Source organism: Beauveria bassiana (assembly GCF_000280675.1).
Source record: "Beauveria bassiana ARSEF 2860 unplaced genomic scaffold BBA_S00001, whole genome shotgun sequence".
NCBI classification, from domain to species: Eukaryota; Fungi; Ascomycota; class Sordariomycetes; order Hypocreales; family Cordycipitaceae; genus Beauveria; species Beauveria bassiana.
This window is the reverse complement of record NW_007930836.1, coordinates 400,015-417,622: the sequence shown is the minus strand read 5'-3', so window position 1 is coordinate 417,622 and position 17,608 is coordinate 400,015. Positions and strand designations below refer to the sequence as shown.

Here is a 17,608-nt window from a genome sequence, read left to right as displayed (position 1 = left end):
CCGCACGTGCATCCGGATCCAGTGGCAGCGATCGAAAGAAGAAGCGAAAGGAGCAGCGAGTTGCTGTGCCTCTGTCTCAGTTTGAGCCCGTGTCGAGAAAGAAGCGCACCGACAGTAGTCACCCGCCACGCAAGGACTCGCTGCCCTCGCGCGCTGTTGTGGGAGACTCCCCGGACCAGCAAGTGTATCCTCCCATGGGCTACTTTCCGCCGCCCGCGCAGTCGCGTTCTCGCAGCTCATCGCTTTTGCAACGCCCCGGTAGCCGAGCCCGTGACGTCAACAACGGCTCACCTCCAGTCTCTTATCATCAGTATGCTTCAGGGTCCAGTCATAGACATGCTTCCGACTCTATGGCGCGGCCTCACTCTCGCGGGCTTCCCCATGAGGACGCATGGGATGCCAACTCAGCACCCAACCCGTTTCAGTACCAGACCGAGGGGCCCCGTGTCATGTACCCGGCGTCGTCTAGGGGCAGCCGCTCCGAAGTGAGCTACAGACAGTCGTCGCACGGCCATGGCACCTCGTCGCCGTCGACCAGGAGCCGTCACGGGTCAGCGCGCCCTAGTCTCAATAGGGTGCCCAGCAGCGAGACGAGCTCGGAGGACACGGCCAGCGATGAGCTCGGCAACGGCGCGCAGATTCGGGAGCAACAGCAGCAAAGGCAGCCACCTGCACGAGGGAGGAGCAATAGAGAAATCGTCGTCGAAGTAGAACCAGAACCACCAGCACCACCAGCACCAGCAAAGAAGAAGTCTTCGTCACCAACAAAGAGAAAGCCCGCGCCGACTGGGAAGAAGAAGAAGAGGTAGAAGTTACTATGGTAGCTTGAGAAGAAAAGGAAATTGGGATTGGGACTAGAAAAAGGACGCTCAACAGGATGTCTTGAGGTTTGTATTTTGTTTTCATTATTGATTTGTGTTCATTGATACCAATCTCGAAGGAGTGGAAGTGATGCAGCATGACACTCTAATAAAGACTTGTTCATTGCATTACCAACTGTTGACATTATGACAATAACGGACAACGTGACACTACTTTTCTTTTCTGATGTAGATTGCCACCTCGTCAAGCCAGTCATTCTCTGGCGGGGTAGACACTTTAACATAGTCGTCGCGAAGCATGTTTCTGACCCGCGACGAAGCCGGATCACCACTATTCGATCCGGTCAGCACCTTTCCTCCCAGAACATAACCTGCCAAAAGAACCAAGTACCTCGCCCGTCTCGAAAACTTACCATTCACCTTGATTGCCTGGCCGCTCCGCGTCTTGATGCCACACCAACACCGCCGGCCGCGCCACATCGCACACCACATCCCAGACGGGAACATTGCCCGGCCACACGGCCACCACGACGGTCTCGTCGCCAACCTCGAGATAGCCGCGCGGGTCATCAACCACCGCGACCCGCTCCCCCTCCAGAACAGTCTTGTCGATCACCGTGTAGTAGCCCGCGTCCTGCGCCACGCACGCTACTCCGCCGCCGACGCCGCCGCCGAGCACGTCCCGCAGCGCCAGCATCAGCGCGTGCTGCGTGACGCTACGACGTCCGGCCATTGCTGTTGTCATCATCGTCTTGGGCCTACCGCACGCGAGCGCCACAATGTTGCGAATTCGCGGCGGCAACGCGGAGAGGAGCGCGCGCAACAGGGTGTGGTGCGGCGAGCGTGCCCGGCACGTGTGCAGGCGGAGGCGCAGCGAGTTGGCGTCGTTTTCGTCGTCGTCGGCGGCGGCGGCGACGGGCAAGCGGTCGTCTAGGAAGCGGCGCGGCGGCGGCGGCGGGACGGCGAGTCGCTTCTCGACAATGTGTGCGATTTCGAGAGGGAGATGGGCGCGTATAGGGTGATATAGGGTGTCGTCGCGGCAGGCGTCGAGGAGGCGTGCGGCGTTTCTGTAGTGCGGCGTTGGCCGTGTGCTGTTTCGTCGCCCGCAAATGTTTCCAGTCAGAAATCTGTGTTGGTACCCGCAACAGGTCTCGCAAGAAGATAAAAAAAGAAGAAGAGTTATACTCACAGGACGCAAATGTGCGCATCGTCAATGTGGTGCGCGCGGCCAGTCAGCAGCGGAAACGCAACGACTTTGCCGTCTAGGCCCGTCACGCGCATGGGCTGCTGCGTAGGGTCGGCGACGGCGGCGTCGATTTGTGCGGCGAGGTCGGCGAGCGCGGCTCTGGTGAATAAGGGGGCGCCAGAGTCGTAGATTTGCGCGAGGAGAGTTTGAGAGGCGGCCATGGAGCGGTAGAGCTGGCGACGGGGGGGAGCGTGGGGTGGGAGGGCGGCGAGGCAGCGGGTGATGCAGCGATGCTGCGGTTCCGGAGACGAGGAGGAGGCGGGCATATATGGCATCGTGGATGAAGAAGAGGGCTGGAAGGGGGATCGTGGTTTCTGCGGTTCGAGTATAGTACAGCCGTTTGAGCACGAGTAGCATTCGAGTAGGAACGGCAAGATCTTTTTCTTCAATGTCTACTTGTTCCTTCTCTCGAGAAGAAGGACTGTTTTGAAGAAGCGTCCATTTGTTATCATCACAGAGTTTTATAGTAAGCTTCTGCTTGTGGTACAATGTTTATTCGGTGTGACGATTTTGGTTGCCTCGGAGTTGTCTGTTGTACTAAGGACGGCGGCAGAACCTAGGCATCTCTATGTCATTTCAATATGGAGAAAAGAAGCGAGTGATAAGGGAGATCGAATCAATAGCAGATAGCAGAAATCGTGTCAAATAGTAACTGTATTGCTTGGCTGCCTATCAATGCAAGACTGTAATTGATCACTGCCCAGGACCGTCAGTTTTCTACCTGCACATATGTGCAGACGGGTGGTAGCTGATCATATGGCTGTGCCAACTGCAGGGTATGAAAGCTCTAGTAAGCAATCTCAAGATGCTTATTCAAAGAAGAAGAAAAAATATCACAAAAGGGCCCGTCAAAACAGCCAAGGTTCGCCCAGCCGGTGATGCGTTGTTGCGTTGGACAAGATCGAAATCACAAGCTCGGGGTGTAATCGCACAAGCTGGATAGCACAGCTCTTTCTGCCTTGAATCAGCAAGACTTGTTTTCAGTTTATCACTTTTGAAAAGGCATGTGATGAACCTCGTGCTGAGAAATCCTTGGCCTTTTGTTGGAAACGTTGCGGTGAATGCCGCGACAAGAAAGTCGATGCGCAGTGTCAGCCGATCAAAAAACACCACGGCGTTCCGAAACCAGAGTTGTAGAGAAGTGATTCAGTGGTTCTTGACGGATGCACAACAAAAAACATGTATAAATAATTAGCAAACCTCGCATCTCCATCAAGAAGCAACCTTGTTCTTTCCAAGAACCCATCCTAGCAGTTCACAGCACCTCGCTTCAGTGACTAACCCAACACCTACCATCATCTGCGCTCGGGTCAAGAATATATCGTCATTTCTTCTGGAACCACATCTACAACTTTATCAGTCTTTAATCTCTCACCATGTGCGTTTTCTACTACCACACGAATCTCTGTGGCCATGGTGCTACTCCTGTGGGCAGCGAGCCGATATGCCACCCGGCCTTGATGCCCTATCATGAGATTCAGCACATAGAAGTCGGCACAAACGAGTTTTGCGGCCCTTGCAAGCAACTTGATGACCTCGCCAAAGTTGAGCGCAAGGAGTAGTAGGTAGACGTCTGCGACGAGTTGCGCGTGAATTCCTTCGAGGGCCCTTTGAGAGAGAGTTCTGTTCTTGCAGATCATGAGATACGACAGACTGAATAGTCGTCTATATGTACTGGTGCACTGAATTGACCGAGATTCATATATGTTTGGCAAGGAACCATTCCCTGGTATAGGCCTGCGCCACAGTACCTTGCCATTCTGGTGAAGGTATAGTGTGTTGATTGAGCATGCTCTCACGAGCATGCCACGCCGAGATACTGTAGTTTTTAAACAGTCTTTGCACGTATACTTTGGATTTACCCCGCATGATGAAAAGTATTGCCGTGTTGCGCATGTGTTGTCGTGTGTCGTGGGACTTGGGCTTGTCATGGGCGGAAATGTTCTAGGCCGTACGGTGAGGCCCGGCCCTCGGCCCACGATCCCGCACGAACCCCTGTAGTTAGACCGACAGCTTCGCCGCCGCGTCTAAGGTAGTTAGCGCCCCTGCTCGGCTTCCTTCCTGCATCATAATCCAAAGTTCTGTTTACCCTTTTCCCCGAACAAACCAATCTCTGCCATTCATCAACTACTGCGACATTACTGCAAATTAGATACCCCCCCCCCGTTATTTTCCCCAAGGACCTCGCTCGCGACAGCGCCTCCCCAAAGCAGAGGAGCTTCTTCTTCTTCCATTGCCGCAAACCCGACAGCTACCCCGACCCATCACCACCACCACCACCACCACCATCGCATCAAACATTACACAATGCCTTCCTCCTCCTCCCGCAAAGACAAGACTCCCACGTCGTCCAACGTCTCCAAATCGAGCTCCAAAAAAGACTCGTCCTCGGGACGTACCGGCGCTCGGCGCCTGCTCAAAGAGCTCGAGACGTGGCGCGCCGAGCAGCCAGAGGAGCGCGGCATCGAGCGACTCGGCCCCGTGAGCGACGAGAGCTTGATGCAGTGGGAAGCCGTCATCAACGGCCACGATGTCGGCCACGGCTACGACGGTAACAAACCCCCCTCCCCAATATCCCCCACACCTTGGTCAACGCCCCTCGAAGCTAACCCTTTTGCTCCAAACAATAGGCGGCCGCTGGCTCATCGCCATTGAGATACCCGACGAGTACCCCCTCAAGCCGCCCAAGATGCGCTTCGTCACGCAGATTGTCCATCCCAACATTGCGCTGCAAAACGGAGAGATTTGCCTTGATCTGCTCAAGGATGCCTGGACACCCACGTACAGCGTGCTGGAGTGCGTTCGCGCCGTCCGCATGCTGCTCAGCTGTCCGGAGACGGACTCGCCGTTGAATGTCGACGTTGCGGCGCTGCTGCGCGGCGGCGACGTCGTCGGCACGCGGAGGCTTGTCGAGCTGTGGTGCTCCGAGGACAGGGGACGCTATGAGGGTGCGTAAAAAACAGTGTGTGAAACGGGATGAGGGTTTTCTCCCCCGCTATGAAGACGGAATTTTGTCGAGGTTCTGGTAGTCGTGTGTGTGTGTGTTTTTTTTTCTTCATGTTCCTTTGGTCATGTGTATTAAGCGATGGAATGATTTGTATGCTAGTGACGGAATGTCGAGATTGGATATAATCAGAGTGAGCATATATATACTCGAATCTACAAACTGCAAACGTATTAAGCTATCCGGTCTGTTTCGTCCAACTGACTCCGTAGAAGGATCACTTTGTCTTTGCTGCATCATCTACTTGACCGATTTCAAAGGCATCTTATCGCTTCCATGTAAGCCACATCATCATTCTTTTATTTCAAGTGTTCTATTCCAACCTTACTCCTTCCTTCCTTCCACCAGCTGCCTCGAGAAAAAGAAACGGGCCGCCGTGTCGTTAAAAAATAAATACAATGTATAAAGAGACACCAAAAAGTTTTGAAACATGGCAAAACCAAGAACCAGGACATAATCAAAAGAAACAAATACACGCATCAAGAGCAAGAGATGAGGAGAGAACAGAGTAGAAACTAGAATTCGCCCACTCTCTCATCTCATCTTGATACACTCTTTTTTTTTTTTTCATCATCCTTGCTGTTTCAATAATAAATGTTGGAAGGAAAAAAAAGATGATGCTCCCGGCTCCGAACCCGACGTTCTCCAAAATCTGGGCAAATGAGAGTAATGCTGGTCTAAAACGCCAAAGTGTCAACGTCTGCGGGCTCCCTTGTCGGCCTGGTTGGCTATACCACACAGGCTCTCAGGCACGCCGACAATCAGCGCCGCAGAGATGCAAACCCCGAAATCATGCACCCCGACAAACCTCCTATTCATTACGCAAATGCGTTACTCATTATAATGGTAGACCTTGAGATGAATGAAGTCAGTCTCTACACACAGTTGCAAGCTTTTGGCAAGGAACAAACCTTGTAGTTGGGTAGACCCCATGGTTGCTTTCCAAGACGCTTCGCCATCTTGGCAAAGCCCTCAGTCTCAATCAGATTGTAAAAAGAAAAGGGCGGGAACATGGCACCGTCACGGTGCACTTCAGCCTTGACTAGCAGAGCGGTGCCGCCGACGCCGTCCAGCGGCATCACCTGATTGATATCGCCGTTGGGGTCAAACATTTTGGCCATGAGAGTGCGGTACGTGGGCATCTCGGCGTAGCCCTCGAGAAGAATGTCGTCGGGGCTCATCTTCTTGGCCAGCTCTTGGGCATTCTCGCTGTCCTGCCAGTTATTAAAATCGTATGGGCGTTCCGACATTTGCTTGAGGTCTTCGTCGTAGTAGCGCTGCCAGCAGTTGGCGCTGACAAGGTCCTTGTCAAAGGCGGCGAGGTCTTGTATGAGGCTTGCGGGGCTCTCAACAACGTCGGCGTCGAGCCAGAGAACCCACGAGGTCTTGGGGCCGAGAGTGGTGAAGAGCAGCGAGTTGCGGGCCTTGGACATGACCTCGCGGCGGGCCTTTTGGTTGGCCATTTTGTGGCGCTCGCTCTCATCCTGGGAGGAAAGGGCAGGATCAAAGTCCTGGCGAAGGATAATGATACTCTTGAAGCGGTCCTTGCCGGGGCCGCGCTTCTGTGTCTTTTGTATTTGCTTTTGCAGCGCGGCGGTAGCGGCGTTGCCGTCTTTGTCCTTGGGCAGGATGAAGCCGAGCGTAATGAGCTCGTGCGGGTAGTTGAGCCTCATCAGATTGTCCCAGTAGCCCTGATAAAAACGGGACATGGGCGTGAGGATGAGAATGTGCTCGTTGTTGCGCATCGGCTGAGGCGTGACGGTCACCTGGTTGAGGTCGTAGCGGGACACGGGCGGCGGGCTCGACTTGCCGCCCTTGAGGCTCGATTTGCGGTACGGCGACGTCGGCGGCGACAGGTGGTGGTCGGCTGTCACACCAGCGAGGCGACTGGAGACTGAGGAGCCTGATGGCGAGATCAGGAAGATGATGATGAAGATGCACAGCACCGCGCCGAGGATGAGGGTCGAAGGGTTGGCCTTCTTTAGGCGGACGGACCCCATGGCTCGAGCCATGGCCGATAGGCGATTGTAGAGTCCAGACGAAAGCAAGAAAACTATACTTGTCGGCGTCGAGTCGCGACGAGGAGCGGGATTTGTTAAGGAAAGACGAGGGGTGAGAGTAGAGCTGCAGGAGAAGAAACTGCCAAGGATACTGTCGAAGCACACATAGAGGTACGTGCTGTCGAGTCGCAGAATGTCGATAGACGCGACGATGGGCTGAGGGAGAAAAAAATGCCCGTCAGCCGTCACAGGGTCGCGGAGAAGAAGAGCCGAGGCGAGTCCCTTTTTCGCACGGCGAGACTTGGTGTTCTTGGACTTGAAATAAAAGGGATGCGCTCGAGCAGAGAGATTTAGAGGCCAACTATGGAACGAACGAGGTAGGGCCGACCAGATTTGGCCTAGCGTGTCAAAATGTCTGTAGCGTGCAGAGCGCGCGCTCTGTCCAGGGGTACTTTTCATGACTGCGCAGCACTGGCCAATAAGAGGTACCTCTCCGACAGCCAACTACCTAAGGTACCACCTACCCAAATAGTTACGGGCTACACTAAAAAGGGGAGCCGTGAATCCGTCTACGAAATCTGCTTGCAAAACAGCAGGCTGATCTATTTGTAATGAGCCGAGATTATTCAATTTATCATTTTGATGTTTTAGCGGGCCAAGTTGCAATTTGCCTTCTTTGGGAATAACGAATCTGTGTTGCAACCCCCCCTCCCCCCCCGGGGGGGCTGCCATCCCCGCCACAGAGTACTTGGCAAAAGAAACAACCAACTAATCAAATAACCAACAAGACCTCGTGGACTGGGCCTTGGACTTGAGCTTTCCTACTCGTTGCGGCTACCTACACCTCCAAATCTATCCCTTTTTTTTTTTTTTACGCCTCTCTCAATTTTCAACAAGTTTTTGCGCTTTGATATTGGAGTCTTGCTTGCACGCACTTTCTTTTCAAATCAATCCTTTTCAAAGAGACCCTGTCTTCACGTCCCTCTCTCTGAGGGAGTTGTCACTACTCTCTCACGCCTTTGGTATCGTGATCCAGCAACATTCAACATTTCTCTGCTCGCTTCTACTGCCAAGACCCCTTAGTACATAGTTCTCGTTATCATGCCTCGACGGTACCTGGGACTTGTGCATACACCCCCCTCCCTCTTCGTCCCGCCCAGGCTGCAAATCGTCATGGGACTTCTTGCTTTACAAGCCCAAAGTAACCTTGGCCTGCTTTCTTATTGGCTGCCAGTCCTTCTCCTTGCTGTCAGTGATGTGCGATTCCGATCAAAGCCCCCAAAAGTGGTCTTTCGTGGCGGATTGGCAAACCACCTCGGCAGTCGTACTCTACACGCCTCTCCACCTCTCTGAGGCTCTACCTCTTCAACGGCCCCTGCCTCTTACAGCCGTTCATTTCAAACTCACCACACCGCATTCCCACGTGGCTGATCTAACCTTCCCAGTTTGTCCGTCTAATGTCTCGATCCCCCTCGGTATATTTACCTCGATCCGCCTGTATAGTGACGCAGCCTTTGGTGGCAGACCCAGCCACGGTCCTGTCTTGGACAAGCACGCCTCCTCTTCGTCATCAGTATTCGCGTGATAGCTTGTATTATTCTTCTCTTTTTCATTTTCCTTCTTCCATTGACGTCGTTTGCCGTCCTGTTCGTATCCTCGCTTCGATCCTCGGTATCTTGCGGCGCTCTTATTGCAAAGACACGACAACATTCCGGGCGGTTTCCTCTTCCATATGCTGTCTACTTATCGTCTCTTCGTGGCGGTGCTCTGAGCTCAGGTAACCCTTCGCCCTGGACGACTCGTAGAGACGTCGATTTACACGCTCTGGGCCCGCCTGGCAGAAATCAAGAGTACTCAAGCAGCAGTCATGGCCATTTTTGCGTGGCTCTCAAGACGCGTAGGCGGCCTCAGTCTTATTTCTCTGATATTCCTCACCTACTGGGTACTCTCACATGAGTACATTGCCGCTCGACGTCTCGTCAAACCCGGTTCCGCAAATAAAGCGCCTACCTCGCGACCTGTATATGGCGCTGGTGTATGGTCCTTCGTTTTTGCCTACTACTCCCTCTTTATTCACTTCCTAGTATTTATTGCTCCGCTCCGCGCATGCAAGGCCGTTTGGGACATTACTGCTTCTCTGAGAAAAGATGCTAGGCTGCATGCAATTCGCGACTACAAGATACATCGACCTCGATGCGAGTCGCAGGCATCCATCTCGAGCTCCGAAACCCTTCACATGGAGCGTTTGAGCATTTCTACGTCATCGGTTGAGCCAATAAGTGACACTGAGCCAAGCTCCATGTCCGAATCTGAGGAGCCGAAGGCGATCAGTGTCATTCACGCCATCGTCATCCCCAACTACAAGGAAGAAATCGATACCCTTAGAGAATCGTTGGACGTTTTGGCATGCCATCCATACGCTGCCATGACCTACGATGTAAGTCCCCTGAGTACCTACCTTGAGACATGCGCCTTGCTAATCATGGCCTCTGCCTCTAGGTATACCTTGGAATGGAACAGCGCGAAGTAAAGGGAGAAGCCAAAGCTCTTGAGCTCATCCAAGAGTTTGGTAAAAAGTTTCGTCGGATGGACTATACCCTGCACCCCGGCGATATTCCTGGAGAAGCTGCTGGAAAGGGAAGCAACATGGCCTGGGCTGCCAAGAAGCTCAGTGAAAAGTATTCGATGAAAACTCGGAACAATGTGGTGCTCACCAGCATGGACTGTACGTTGTAGCCACAATGTTTATTCTTGTCCTCTATGCTGACAATTTGACAGCCGACAGCCACCTTGCCGCCAAGTACTTTGCCAAAGTCACAAACATGCACCTCTCCCATCCAGACACCGCCCACTCCACGCTCTACGCTGCGCCCATCATCTTTGACCGCAATGCTCACAACGTTCCCGCACTCGTCCGCACCGCCGATGTTTTGTGGTGCGCCGCCGGCATGTCCGGCCTGTACAATGGTTCCGTCCTCTCGCCACCCACTTCAGTCTACTCGGTCCCGCTGGCGCTCGTCGACCGGGTTGGCGGATGGGACACGGGTGCCGAAGCCATTGGCGAGGATCTGCACATGTTTGTCAAGTGCTTCTTCGCCACCAATGGGAACCTGACGTGTCGCACCATCATGAGTCCCGTCAGCCAAAGCAACGTTACCTCTGGCAGCGGCGCCGGCGGGCTTCGCGGCGCAGCCCGCGACATCTCGGCGCGGTACAACCAGGCTCTGCGACACATGTGGGGAGCGCTCGACTCTGGCTTTGCGTTGCGGCAGGGAGCCAAGATGTGGCAGGACAGAAAGCTCACGAGTCGAACTTTCCGTCCTCTGCACCAGAATACGGGTCGTGATTTCGACCTTTACGTCCCAGACAACCAGGTCAACGGTGACGATGCCGACACGTCAGCAGAGAGCGGCGTCTTTGCAGATGTAATTCAGGAGATCATCAAGGAGCCACACTGGGGGCGCTTGTTTTACATGTACCATCGCCTGTTTGAGGCGCATTTCCTCCCTGTGCACATGGCTGTGCTTGTGGTTGCCTCTGGCATCTGGGCCTGGATCACGAACGGCAATGGTGACCCCCACGGTCTCAACTGGACGTTTACAGTGTCCGCCATCTTGCGTACCGTTGGCTTCATGGCCATTGGTGCCTTTCTCTTCCTGTACGAGAGCTATCATCGCCTGGCTGTCAAGGCGCGTGAGCGCGATATGCGCCATGCCGGCTTGGACTCGGGCATGTCCTTCTCCCACCGCTCGTTCAGGAAGAACATCTTGGACTACTTGCTCATCCCTCTCGTTGCGCCTCTGTACGGTACAGTGCCGGCTATGCAGGCGGCGGTGGCGCAGCTTTGGACCACGGATCTTGTATACCAAGTCAGCAAGAAAGAGAGTCGACAAAAGACGGAGACGCCGTCTGTTGCTGACTTGGTGTGATGAAGTCCGAGCGATGTTGCGAAAGTTTGATAACTAATAGAGCGCGTGAAGCTAATAATTGTATAAGCAAGGTTCTCTTCTTCTATGTATGAGTGGAAGTTTCTTCTTCTCACTGACGCGGTGTGAGCACGGCGCATTGCCAGCCGACCTCTTCTTTTGATGAGACCTTTTAAGCCTCACCAACACCAGCGTTGTGGGTTTCCTGCTGCTACATAGCACGGCAAGTCTGTTACTGACGGTTTTGAGAAATTGAAAGGGAATGGATTTATTTGAGAGCCCTATCAACAGGCTGGTCAATTCTCATTCGCTTGGATGGGAGAGGGTTGGGTGTGGCAAAGCAACTTGTCAAGCATATACTTGTGAAATAATAATGTTAATACTGGACTGTGGATCGTGAAATTGGGACATATAATGACACAAGTACTTCTAATTGTATACTTGTTGGTTCATTGGATGCAATGTATAGGGTTCCCAGAGGATACATTAAGAGACCACCGTAGAGTAACATCTCTTTACACCCAACATCAACAACACCAGCAACAGCGACGACGCCGACTCAGGATCCGAGACAGGCCAAAAGTCCGAGCATCGGGATCAAAATATTTTCCAAAATTTACATTGACCGGGGTGACGCCGCGTCTATTCGCAAAGATAAAGTCACTCTCATGGGCTGAGGAAATGCGTTTGTAGGATAAATCGCAAGTCCAACAATGTTTCACCGTCACCGGACTACAGTGCAAAGCTCCACCTCGCCATTTATGTTTCGAGGGTGAAGTAAAAAAAATACGAGCAGATTCACTGGCTAGCAGCACGGGGTAGCAATCTTGCGCACGCGGGGCTGTGGGATTCCGTCGACCTATTGCTCGCAGATAAGCCGGTGAAAACTGACCAGCTGGAGAAGTACATCTCTGCCCCGTCACGTCACAGATGGAGCAGCCGATTATCGACGCCGGCTTAATTGAATTATGTCTCTTTTTTTTCATCATTTGTTTAATATCACCTTCTAGTGCAGTTGTTTGGACACCAACGTCAAAATGAGAAATCGCATCCTCCATCAACAACAGCCGTTCAGATGCTTGATATTCCTCCCTTTTGTCCGCCGAAAAAAACAGCACGCCAACACCTTCTTTTTCTCTCGCAAAAAGCAGCTAGACAAAATACAACGGTCGTGTTCCTTTTTACTCACCATGTATCATGCACTTGTCCTAAATACTTCATGTACACCACTGTTCAAATCCTTCCTCTGCGAACTCTCCAACGAAGAGGTGACGGCTGGGTATGACTAGTGCCATAACGGATGTCGTGATATTGATTGGACGCCCAATTGGTATCCTTGATTTTATTCGTTTCGTCATGCATTGCATTTAGGAGCTGCTGGGCTCAAGAGTGACACCAGCAGCAATCGTGGCCCAACCGATCAAGCGCCAATGCTTCTCGATACGACGCGACAAAGCAACCTTCTCACCAATGCTCGTGCACGCGGGATTGGTTAGGATCAGCTTGGCAGCATCGTTCTTGATGGCAGCAACCTTGGCACCGGTTGACGTCGAGCCAATGTTGACCATGATGACTTCATTCTTGGCCAGCTTGGCAACCTTGGCCTGCTTGCCATCCGCAGTCTTGACACCAAGCAGACGGCGGAGGAGATAGAAGTTAATTTCAATCTCGCTGTAGATTTCGGGAAGGCGACCCTTGAGACCAAGGACGAAACCGACGAGACGATCGGCGCGGCACAGAGTAGGATCGATACGGGTACCGACACCGATCAGACCGCCAGGGACGGCGTACTTGAGTTCGTTGGATTCGGAGTTGAGCGACACTACACGGCTGAAAATAGGCGTGCACTTGATGGCACCACTCTGATCGCGGGACACGATACCTGGACGAATCTCGACCTCGTCGCCAAGCTTGACAACACCGTGCAGAATGGAACCACCAGCAACACCACCCTTGAGTTCGTCAATCTCGGCACCTGGCTTGTTGACGTCGAATGATCGGATAATAATCATATGTGGGTGCTTGCTGAAATCACGGGGCGGCACAGGAATAGTGTTGACAATGGCCTCGTTGACCGCATCGACGTTGAACTTGAGCTGAGCAGAAATAGGAATGACGGGAGACTGGCCGGCAACGGTACCGCGAATGAACTTGAGAATGGAGTCGTAGTGTTGCTGAGCGGCCTCTTCTCGCATCAAATCGACCTTGTTTTGCAGAATGATGACCTTGTCAAGCTTCATAATCTCAATGGCTGCCAGATGCTCCGAGGTTTGAGGTTGGGGGCAGGGCTCATTGCCGGCAATGAGGAGCAGGGCGGCGTCCATGACGGCGGCACCTGACAACATTGTGCTCATGAGAATATCGTGACCAGGGCAATCAACAAACCTAGATCTGTTAGCACCATGGCAAGACGTATGGCTTGAATTGGGCATGCTTACGAAACGTGACGTAGCAGTCTATATGTGCCGCCGCAGCCATCACGCTCACAGGCCGGGTCGACCTCCTTGTCACTCTTGTAGCTTCGGTAGCAGGTAGGGCGCGGGCAGGCTGAGTTGTCGCACTTGTAAATCTTGGCGTTGGCATAGCCGAGCTTGATGGTAATGTTGCGAATCTGCTCGTTCTTGAAGCGGACCGTGTGGACGCCAGAAATGGCCTTGACGACGGTCGACTTGCCGTGAGCGACGTGGCCAATGGTACCAATGTTGATGGTGGCCTGACGGGCAATGATTTCGGGCGTCAGCGGGGTCAGGCTGGCGACATCGAGGTCTTTAGGTTCGGTCTGTGGCGGGAGGTACGGCTTCGCGACGGTTTCCTGTGGGACGGGCTGGCTGCCCTTCTTGAGGGCCGACTTGAGGGGCTTGCTGTCAAAGCCATCACCAGGGGCGTTGTTAATGGACTCTCCCGAGTCGGACTCGGAGTCGATGTCGTATTTTCGGTCGCCGTTCGCAGACATGATGGCGGTAGGGAGGTGGTTTGTAGATGTAAAGTCGGCGAGGCGGGGCAAAATGCGCACGAGATTTGTGGTTTTCTCGACAAGCTACTGGGCGGGGTCTCTTGAAGGCACGCTCGAAACAAATGCAAGAAACGCGCGAGCCGAATCTGTGTTTGATGAGAAATGTGCGGCTTCGTACAAACTGGCAAATTTTTTTTTTGGTTTTCACGTCAGCGTGGTCGCGATTCAGAAGTCACAGCTGGGTAATTCGCCTGAAGAGTATCAAAATTCAAAGTGTGCAGACCAAAGTATGACTCTTGCGCTAAGCCATTTGGGTGCTGATAACGATAGCTACATGCCCCTCCATGCCGCCCGACCTGCGAACGTCTCTGGCCCAACGCAAACGCTGCAAGAAACATGGCTCAGCTCCGCGTCCATTTTCTAGCTGTTGCGACGTATACGTCATGCTAGAACTCGAATACCAGAGTCGGCTGGCATACGCCAGTTGTAAAGTCATTGAGGACTCGTGCGCTTAAGGGGCAGCGTCATTTAGCCTAGAAGCACTCTCTTATGAAGTTCAAATGTGAGCTAGTGTTGTTTATCGACGCAAGCAATCGTAATCTACACAATCAGGTATTCCCGAGAAATTCAGGCAAAGACTCGGCACATCAGCCGTGAGAGCGTCAATACCAACTGACGGCAACTCAACGCGTGTTCCGGGCCTTTCTCTCGCTGCACGCAACAGTCGCCGGATCTTCTGTATGTGTGCAGATTCATTATTCACATTATTCAAGGCTGCAGAATGGAAACCCGCAGTTGCCAGGCATAAATAAGCCAGCGGGCAACGTAGAAACAGCTGAATAAGGAAAACAGCCAGAGGCCAGAATGAAACAGGCAATTACCAGACCCTCTAGCGACTAATAGAAGTTCGTCCCTTTAATAATTGCTTTGGAGTAAGCAAACGAGGGTCAGTTGCGTACTGGCTTGCTTATGTTGGCGCTACTGGTAAGCTGTCACCGATTGATAGCGCTCGCGGATTTCAGCATGAAAATCAACGTTCAAAAAATTGACAGAAGAGAAACGGGCGACGAGGGGGGAAGGTTCGTCTGCGGGGCGCTGGCACTCGTAAAAGCATCAGCAGAAGAACCAAGAGGCCAAGATAATCGGCCCAAAAAGAATGAGGACCAAGGGTCCAAAAATGTAAAAGATGTAGCAATTGCACGTTTCGATCGTGCGACCTCCGGGTTATGAGCCCGGCGCGCTTCCACTGCGCCAAATTGCTTTCAATTGTTGAAAAGGACTGACTAATTTTAATACATCAAGGACTCTCCACTGCACTCCACATAGCCCAACTTAGCCAGCCCTGTCGTATTTTACCAGTTTGTTGGGTTTTCTTCAATATGCCTTAGGATCAATTTGCCCGTAATGGATAAATGTGACGCCTCTGAATGCACTTTTCAAGATCTCTTGCATACTGATGAGCCTAGTTTCTAAGTTGTATGGTGATATGTATTAATATAATAGTCATATGTGTATGTAATCATGCAACCAAGGTATCTTCTCATCGCCCCAAAATGCTGATTGTCCCTTATTTTCGTACTTTTCGCGCATGCTTGACCAGATTTTCTATGACCCCCTCAAATGCCTCTCGATCACCAAGCTTCTCGTCTGTGCGCTTCTTCCAGTATTCTAATACATCGCTGGCAGAGCCCTGCATAGCCTCCAGTTTGCTGACGTGCGCCTTGAGCTCCTCGTCAGTCATGCCCGCCAGAGCCTCGTCTGTGGTATTACAGAGATATCGTGCGGCGACGAGGTCCAGGTCTGGCTCCGTTGGTGGGCCTCTACGTGTTTTCGCCACAGGTTGCTTGCCTTGGGAGTCGACAGACGTTGACGATGCGTTGCCATCGCCTTGTCTCAGCTGTGACACGCCGCCGCCGCCGCGGGTGTCGCTGGATGCCCGCGGCGACGAGGATTTGAGGTTGAGTGAAGGAAGAATCAGTTTTTTTTGCTTTGAAGCCGGTAGGATCTCGTCAAGATCCACGGGTACACCGAGTGACACGAGAAATAGACGTCGTGTTCGCGAACGTATCCAGTCGGGTGGTGCAAGGGGCGGAGGCGCCACTAGCTGCGACCACAGCGAGGCTGAACGGGGGTTGATAAATACGGACGCATCTTTTGGTAGTGCTTGAGGGGCGGGTACTTCGAGCAATTCGGGGGGGTATAATGTATTGAGTATGTCTTCTGTTGCTTCGAGGACTTCGTCGGGGTCGAGCCTATCAAAATCGGGAATGGCCTGGAAGCGTCAGTTTTGAGTTACCCATTGGAATATAACACGTACAAATGGGGAAGACTTGTGCTGAGGAGTCACTGGCGTCAGCGGCTGTGCTGCTGGTTCTGGCTGAGCAAAGTCGTTATCGTCAAAGTCATCGAAGTCGTCGTCGGCTTCCCCTCCCTCTTCGAAATCGTCAAAGTCATCACCAAAATTGTCGGCTCCATCTTCCTTGTCTTCTCCGTCCTCGCTGTTTGCGGCCTTTTCCTCCGCCTTTTCCTCCGCCTTTTCCTCCGCCTTTTCCTCCGCCTTTTCCTCCGCCTTTTCCTCCGCCTTTTCCACTTCCACGTCTACTTCGGCATGTAATTGCCTGGACGTGACGTCCTCGGCAGGGGCTCCCGCTTCCTCCCCAGCCGGTAGTATATCCTCTTTTTGAGATGCCTCTTTTTGCTTCGTATTCACTTTTGGGGTGGGAGATCGAATATTGGGAGTGGTCGGGCCCGATCTTGCGTCGCTGAACTGGTCGTCAGAGTCCGATGTGTCTTCCATGACTTGTTAGCACGGTTCTTGGGAAGCACGCTTCTGCAAGCCCGCCGGGATGATACTGACCATGGTTCGTCTCTGTATTAGTGGAATCGGCCTGGTCAAATTGGTGTGGTGAATCCAAGCTTCTGGAGTCCTCCATGGTTGTCGAGGCGCTAGCCGCAGCGGTATGCGTCTAGAAACTGCTCAGGGGAAGGATCGCCTAGTATAATCGCCGTTACAACTCGCAGCTCACGTTCCCTATACGCCACAGTGAGATGTTCGCTCTCGGTATTCTGATACTTGTATAGATGCTAGATTCACGACGAATCGTCACATGCAGGGGGGGGTTTGTAATCCACTTTGTAGACCTGCTCTATTTAGACCTTTGGGCTAGCTCACTGCCATAGCTTCGTGGGGTGGAGGCACGTGATACTGCAGCTCTGCGTGCTATTGTAAAGTGACGGTTGGGCAAATTTTGGTTTGCCATAGTTTACAAGTAATTTGTATCTACATCGGAAGCCCGCACATTTCCAAGTGATTGAATCAGTCATTGTGCTGCGTCAGCAGTCGTGTGTGAAAAATGTGTCGCCGCCCTTGTGTCTTCGCTACCCGGTATGGGTCTTGTCACACGAGAAGAAGATGCCTTGAGTCGTTCTGCTCACATCATACGACATTGAGCATAAATTGACAGTTGCTTTCTTTAGGGAATTTAGCTATATTACAATTCTCCTGAGTTTTGTGTGCAGTGACGCTTCTTGGTTGTCAAAACATCAAGCCTTATACCTTTTGCTTTCTCTGGTTGTCTATCCAATCGCGTGAATCACAGAAGGTACGCCAAATTGTGACAGAAGGAAAAAGCTAAAGATAGAAGAAGATATGGGGAAA

General features: G+C 52.5%; 6 protein-coding genes across 6 annotated transcripts; 2 read left to right on the top strand and 4 right to left on the bottom strand.

Moving 5' to 3' along the window:
* Positions 1 to 1,031: 1,031 nt before the first annotated feature.
* Positions 1,032 to 2,342, bottom strand: BBA_00144 (uncharacterized protein; the record flags this gene model as incomplete). Its single annotated transcript, XM_008595241.1, has 3 exons — positions 1,032 to 1,152; positions 1,235 to 1,888; positions 2,011 to 2,342. The coding sequence occupies 3 exons, from the start codon at positions 2,340 to 2,342 to the stop codon at positions 1,032 to 1,034; spliced, it is 1,107 nt and encodes a 368-aa protein (XP_008593463.1).
* Positions 2,343 to 3,443: 1,101 nt separating this feature from the next.
* BBA_00143 (ubiquitin-conjugating enzyme) lies at positions 3,444 to 5,023 on the top strand (the record flags this gene model as incomplete). The annotated part of the gene is made up of 4 exons (XM_008595240.1): positions 3,444 to 3,628; positions 3,904 to 3,971; positions 4,220 to 4,618; positions 4,698 to 5,023. The coding sequence occupies 4 exons, from the start codon at positions 3,444 to 3,446 to the stop codon at positions 5,021 to 5,023; spliced, it is 978 nt and encodes a 325-aa protein (XP_008593462.1).
* Positions 5,024 to 5,902: 879 nt separating this feature from the next.
* On the bottom strand, positions 5,903 to 7,083 carry BBA_00142 (glycosyltransferase family 62; the record flags this gene model as incomplete). The annotated part of the gene is made up of 2 exons (XM_008595239.1): positions 5,903 to 5,923; positions 5,983 to 7,083. The coding sequence occupies 2 exons, from the start codon at positions 7,081 to 7,083 to the stop codon at positions 5,903 to 5,905; spliced, it is 1,122 nt and encodes a 373-aa protein (XP_008593461.1).
* Positions 7,084 to 8,938: 1,855 nt separating this feature from the next.
* On the top strand, positions 8,939 to 11,000 carry BBA_00141 (uncharacterized protein; the record flags this gene model as incomplete). Its single annotated transcript, XM_008595238.1, has 3 exons — positions 8,939 to 9,508; positions 9,571 to 9,796; positions 9,850 to 11,000. 3 exons carry the CDS (start codon positions 8,939 to 8,941, stop codon positions 10,998 to 11,000), a joined length of 1,947 nt encoding a protein of 648 aa, XP_008593460.1.
* A 1,364-nt stretch (positions 11,001 to 12,364) lies between these two features.
* Positions 12,365 to 13,950, bottom strand: BBA_00140 (eukaryotic translation initiation factor 2 subunit gamma; the record flags this gene model as incomplete). Its single annotated transcript, XM_008595237.1, has 2 exons — positions 12,365 to 13,388; positions 13,436 to 13,950. The coding sequence occupies 2 exons, from the start codon at positions 13,948 to 13,950 to the stop codon at positions 12,365 to 12,367; spliced, it is 1,539 nt and encodes a 512-aa protein (XP_008593459.1).
* Positions 13,951 to 15,517: 1,567 nt separating this feature from the next.
* On the bottom strand, positions 15,518 to 16,883 carry BBA_00139 (uncharacterized protein; the record flags this gene model as incomplete). Its single annotated transcript, XM_008595236.1, has 3 exons — positions 15,518 to 16,222; positions 16,268 to 16,740; positions 16,808 to 16,883. 3 exons carry the CDS (start codon positions 16,881 to 16,883, stop codon positions 15,518 to 15,520), a joined length of 1,254 nt encoding a protein of 417 aa, XP_008593458.1.
* Between the last annotated feature and the right edge of the window lie 725 nt (positions 16,884 to 17,608).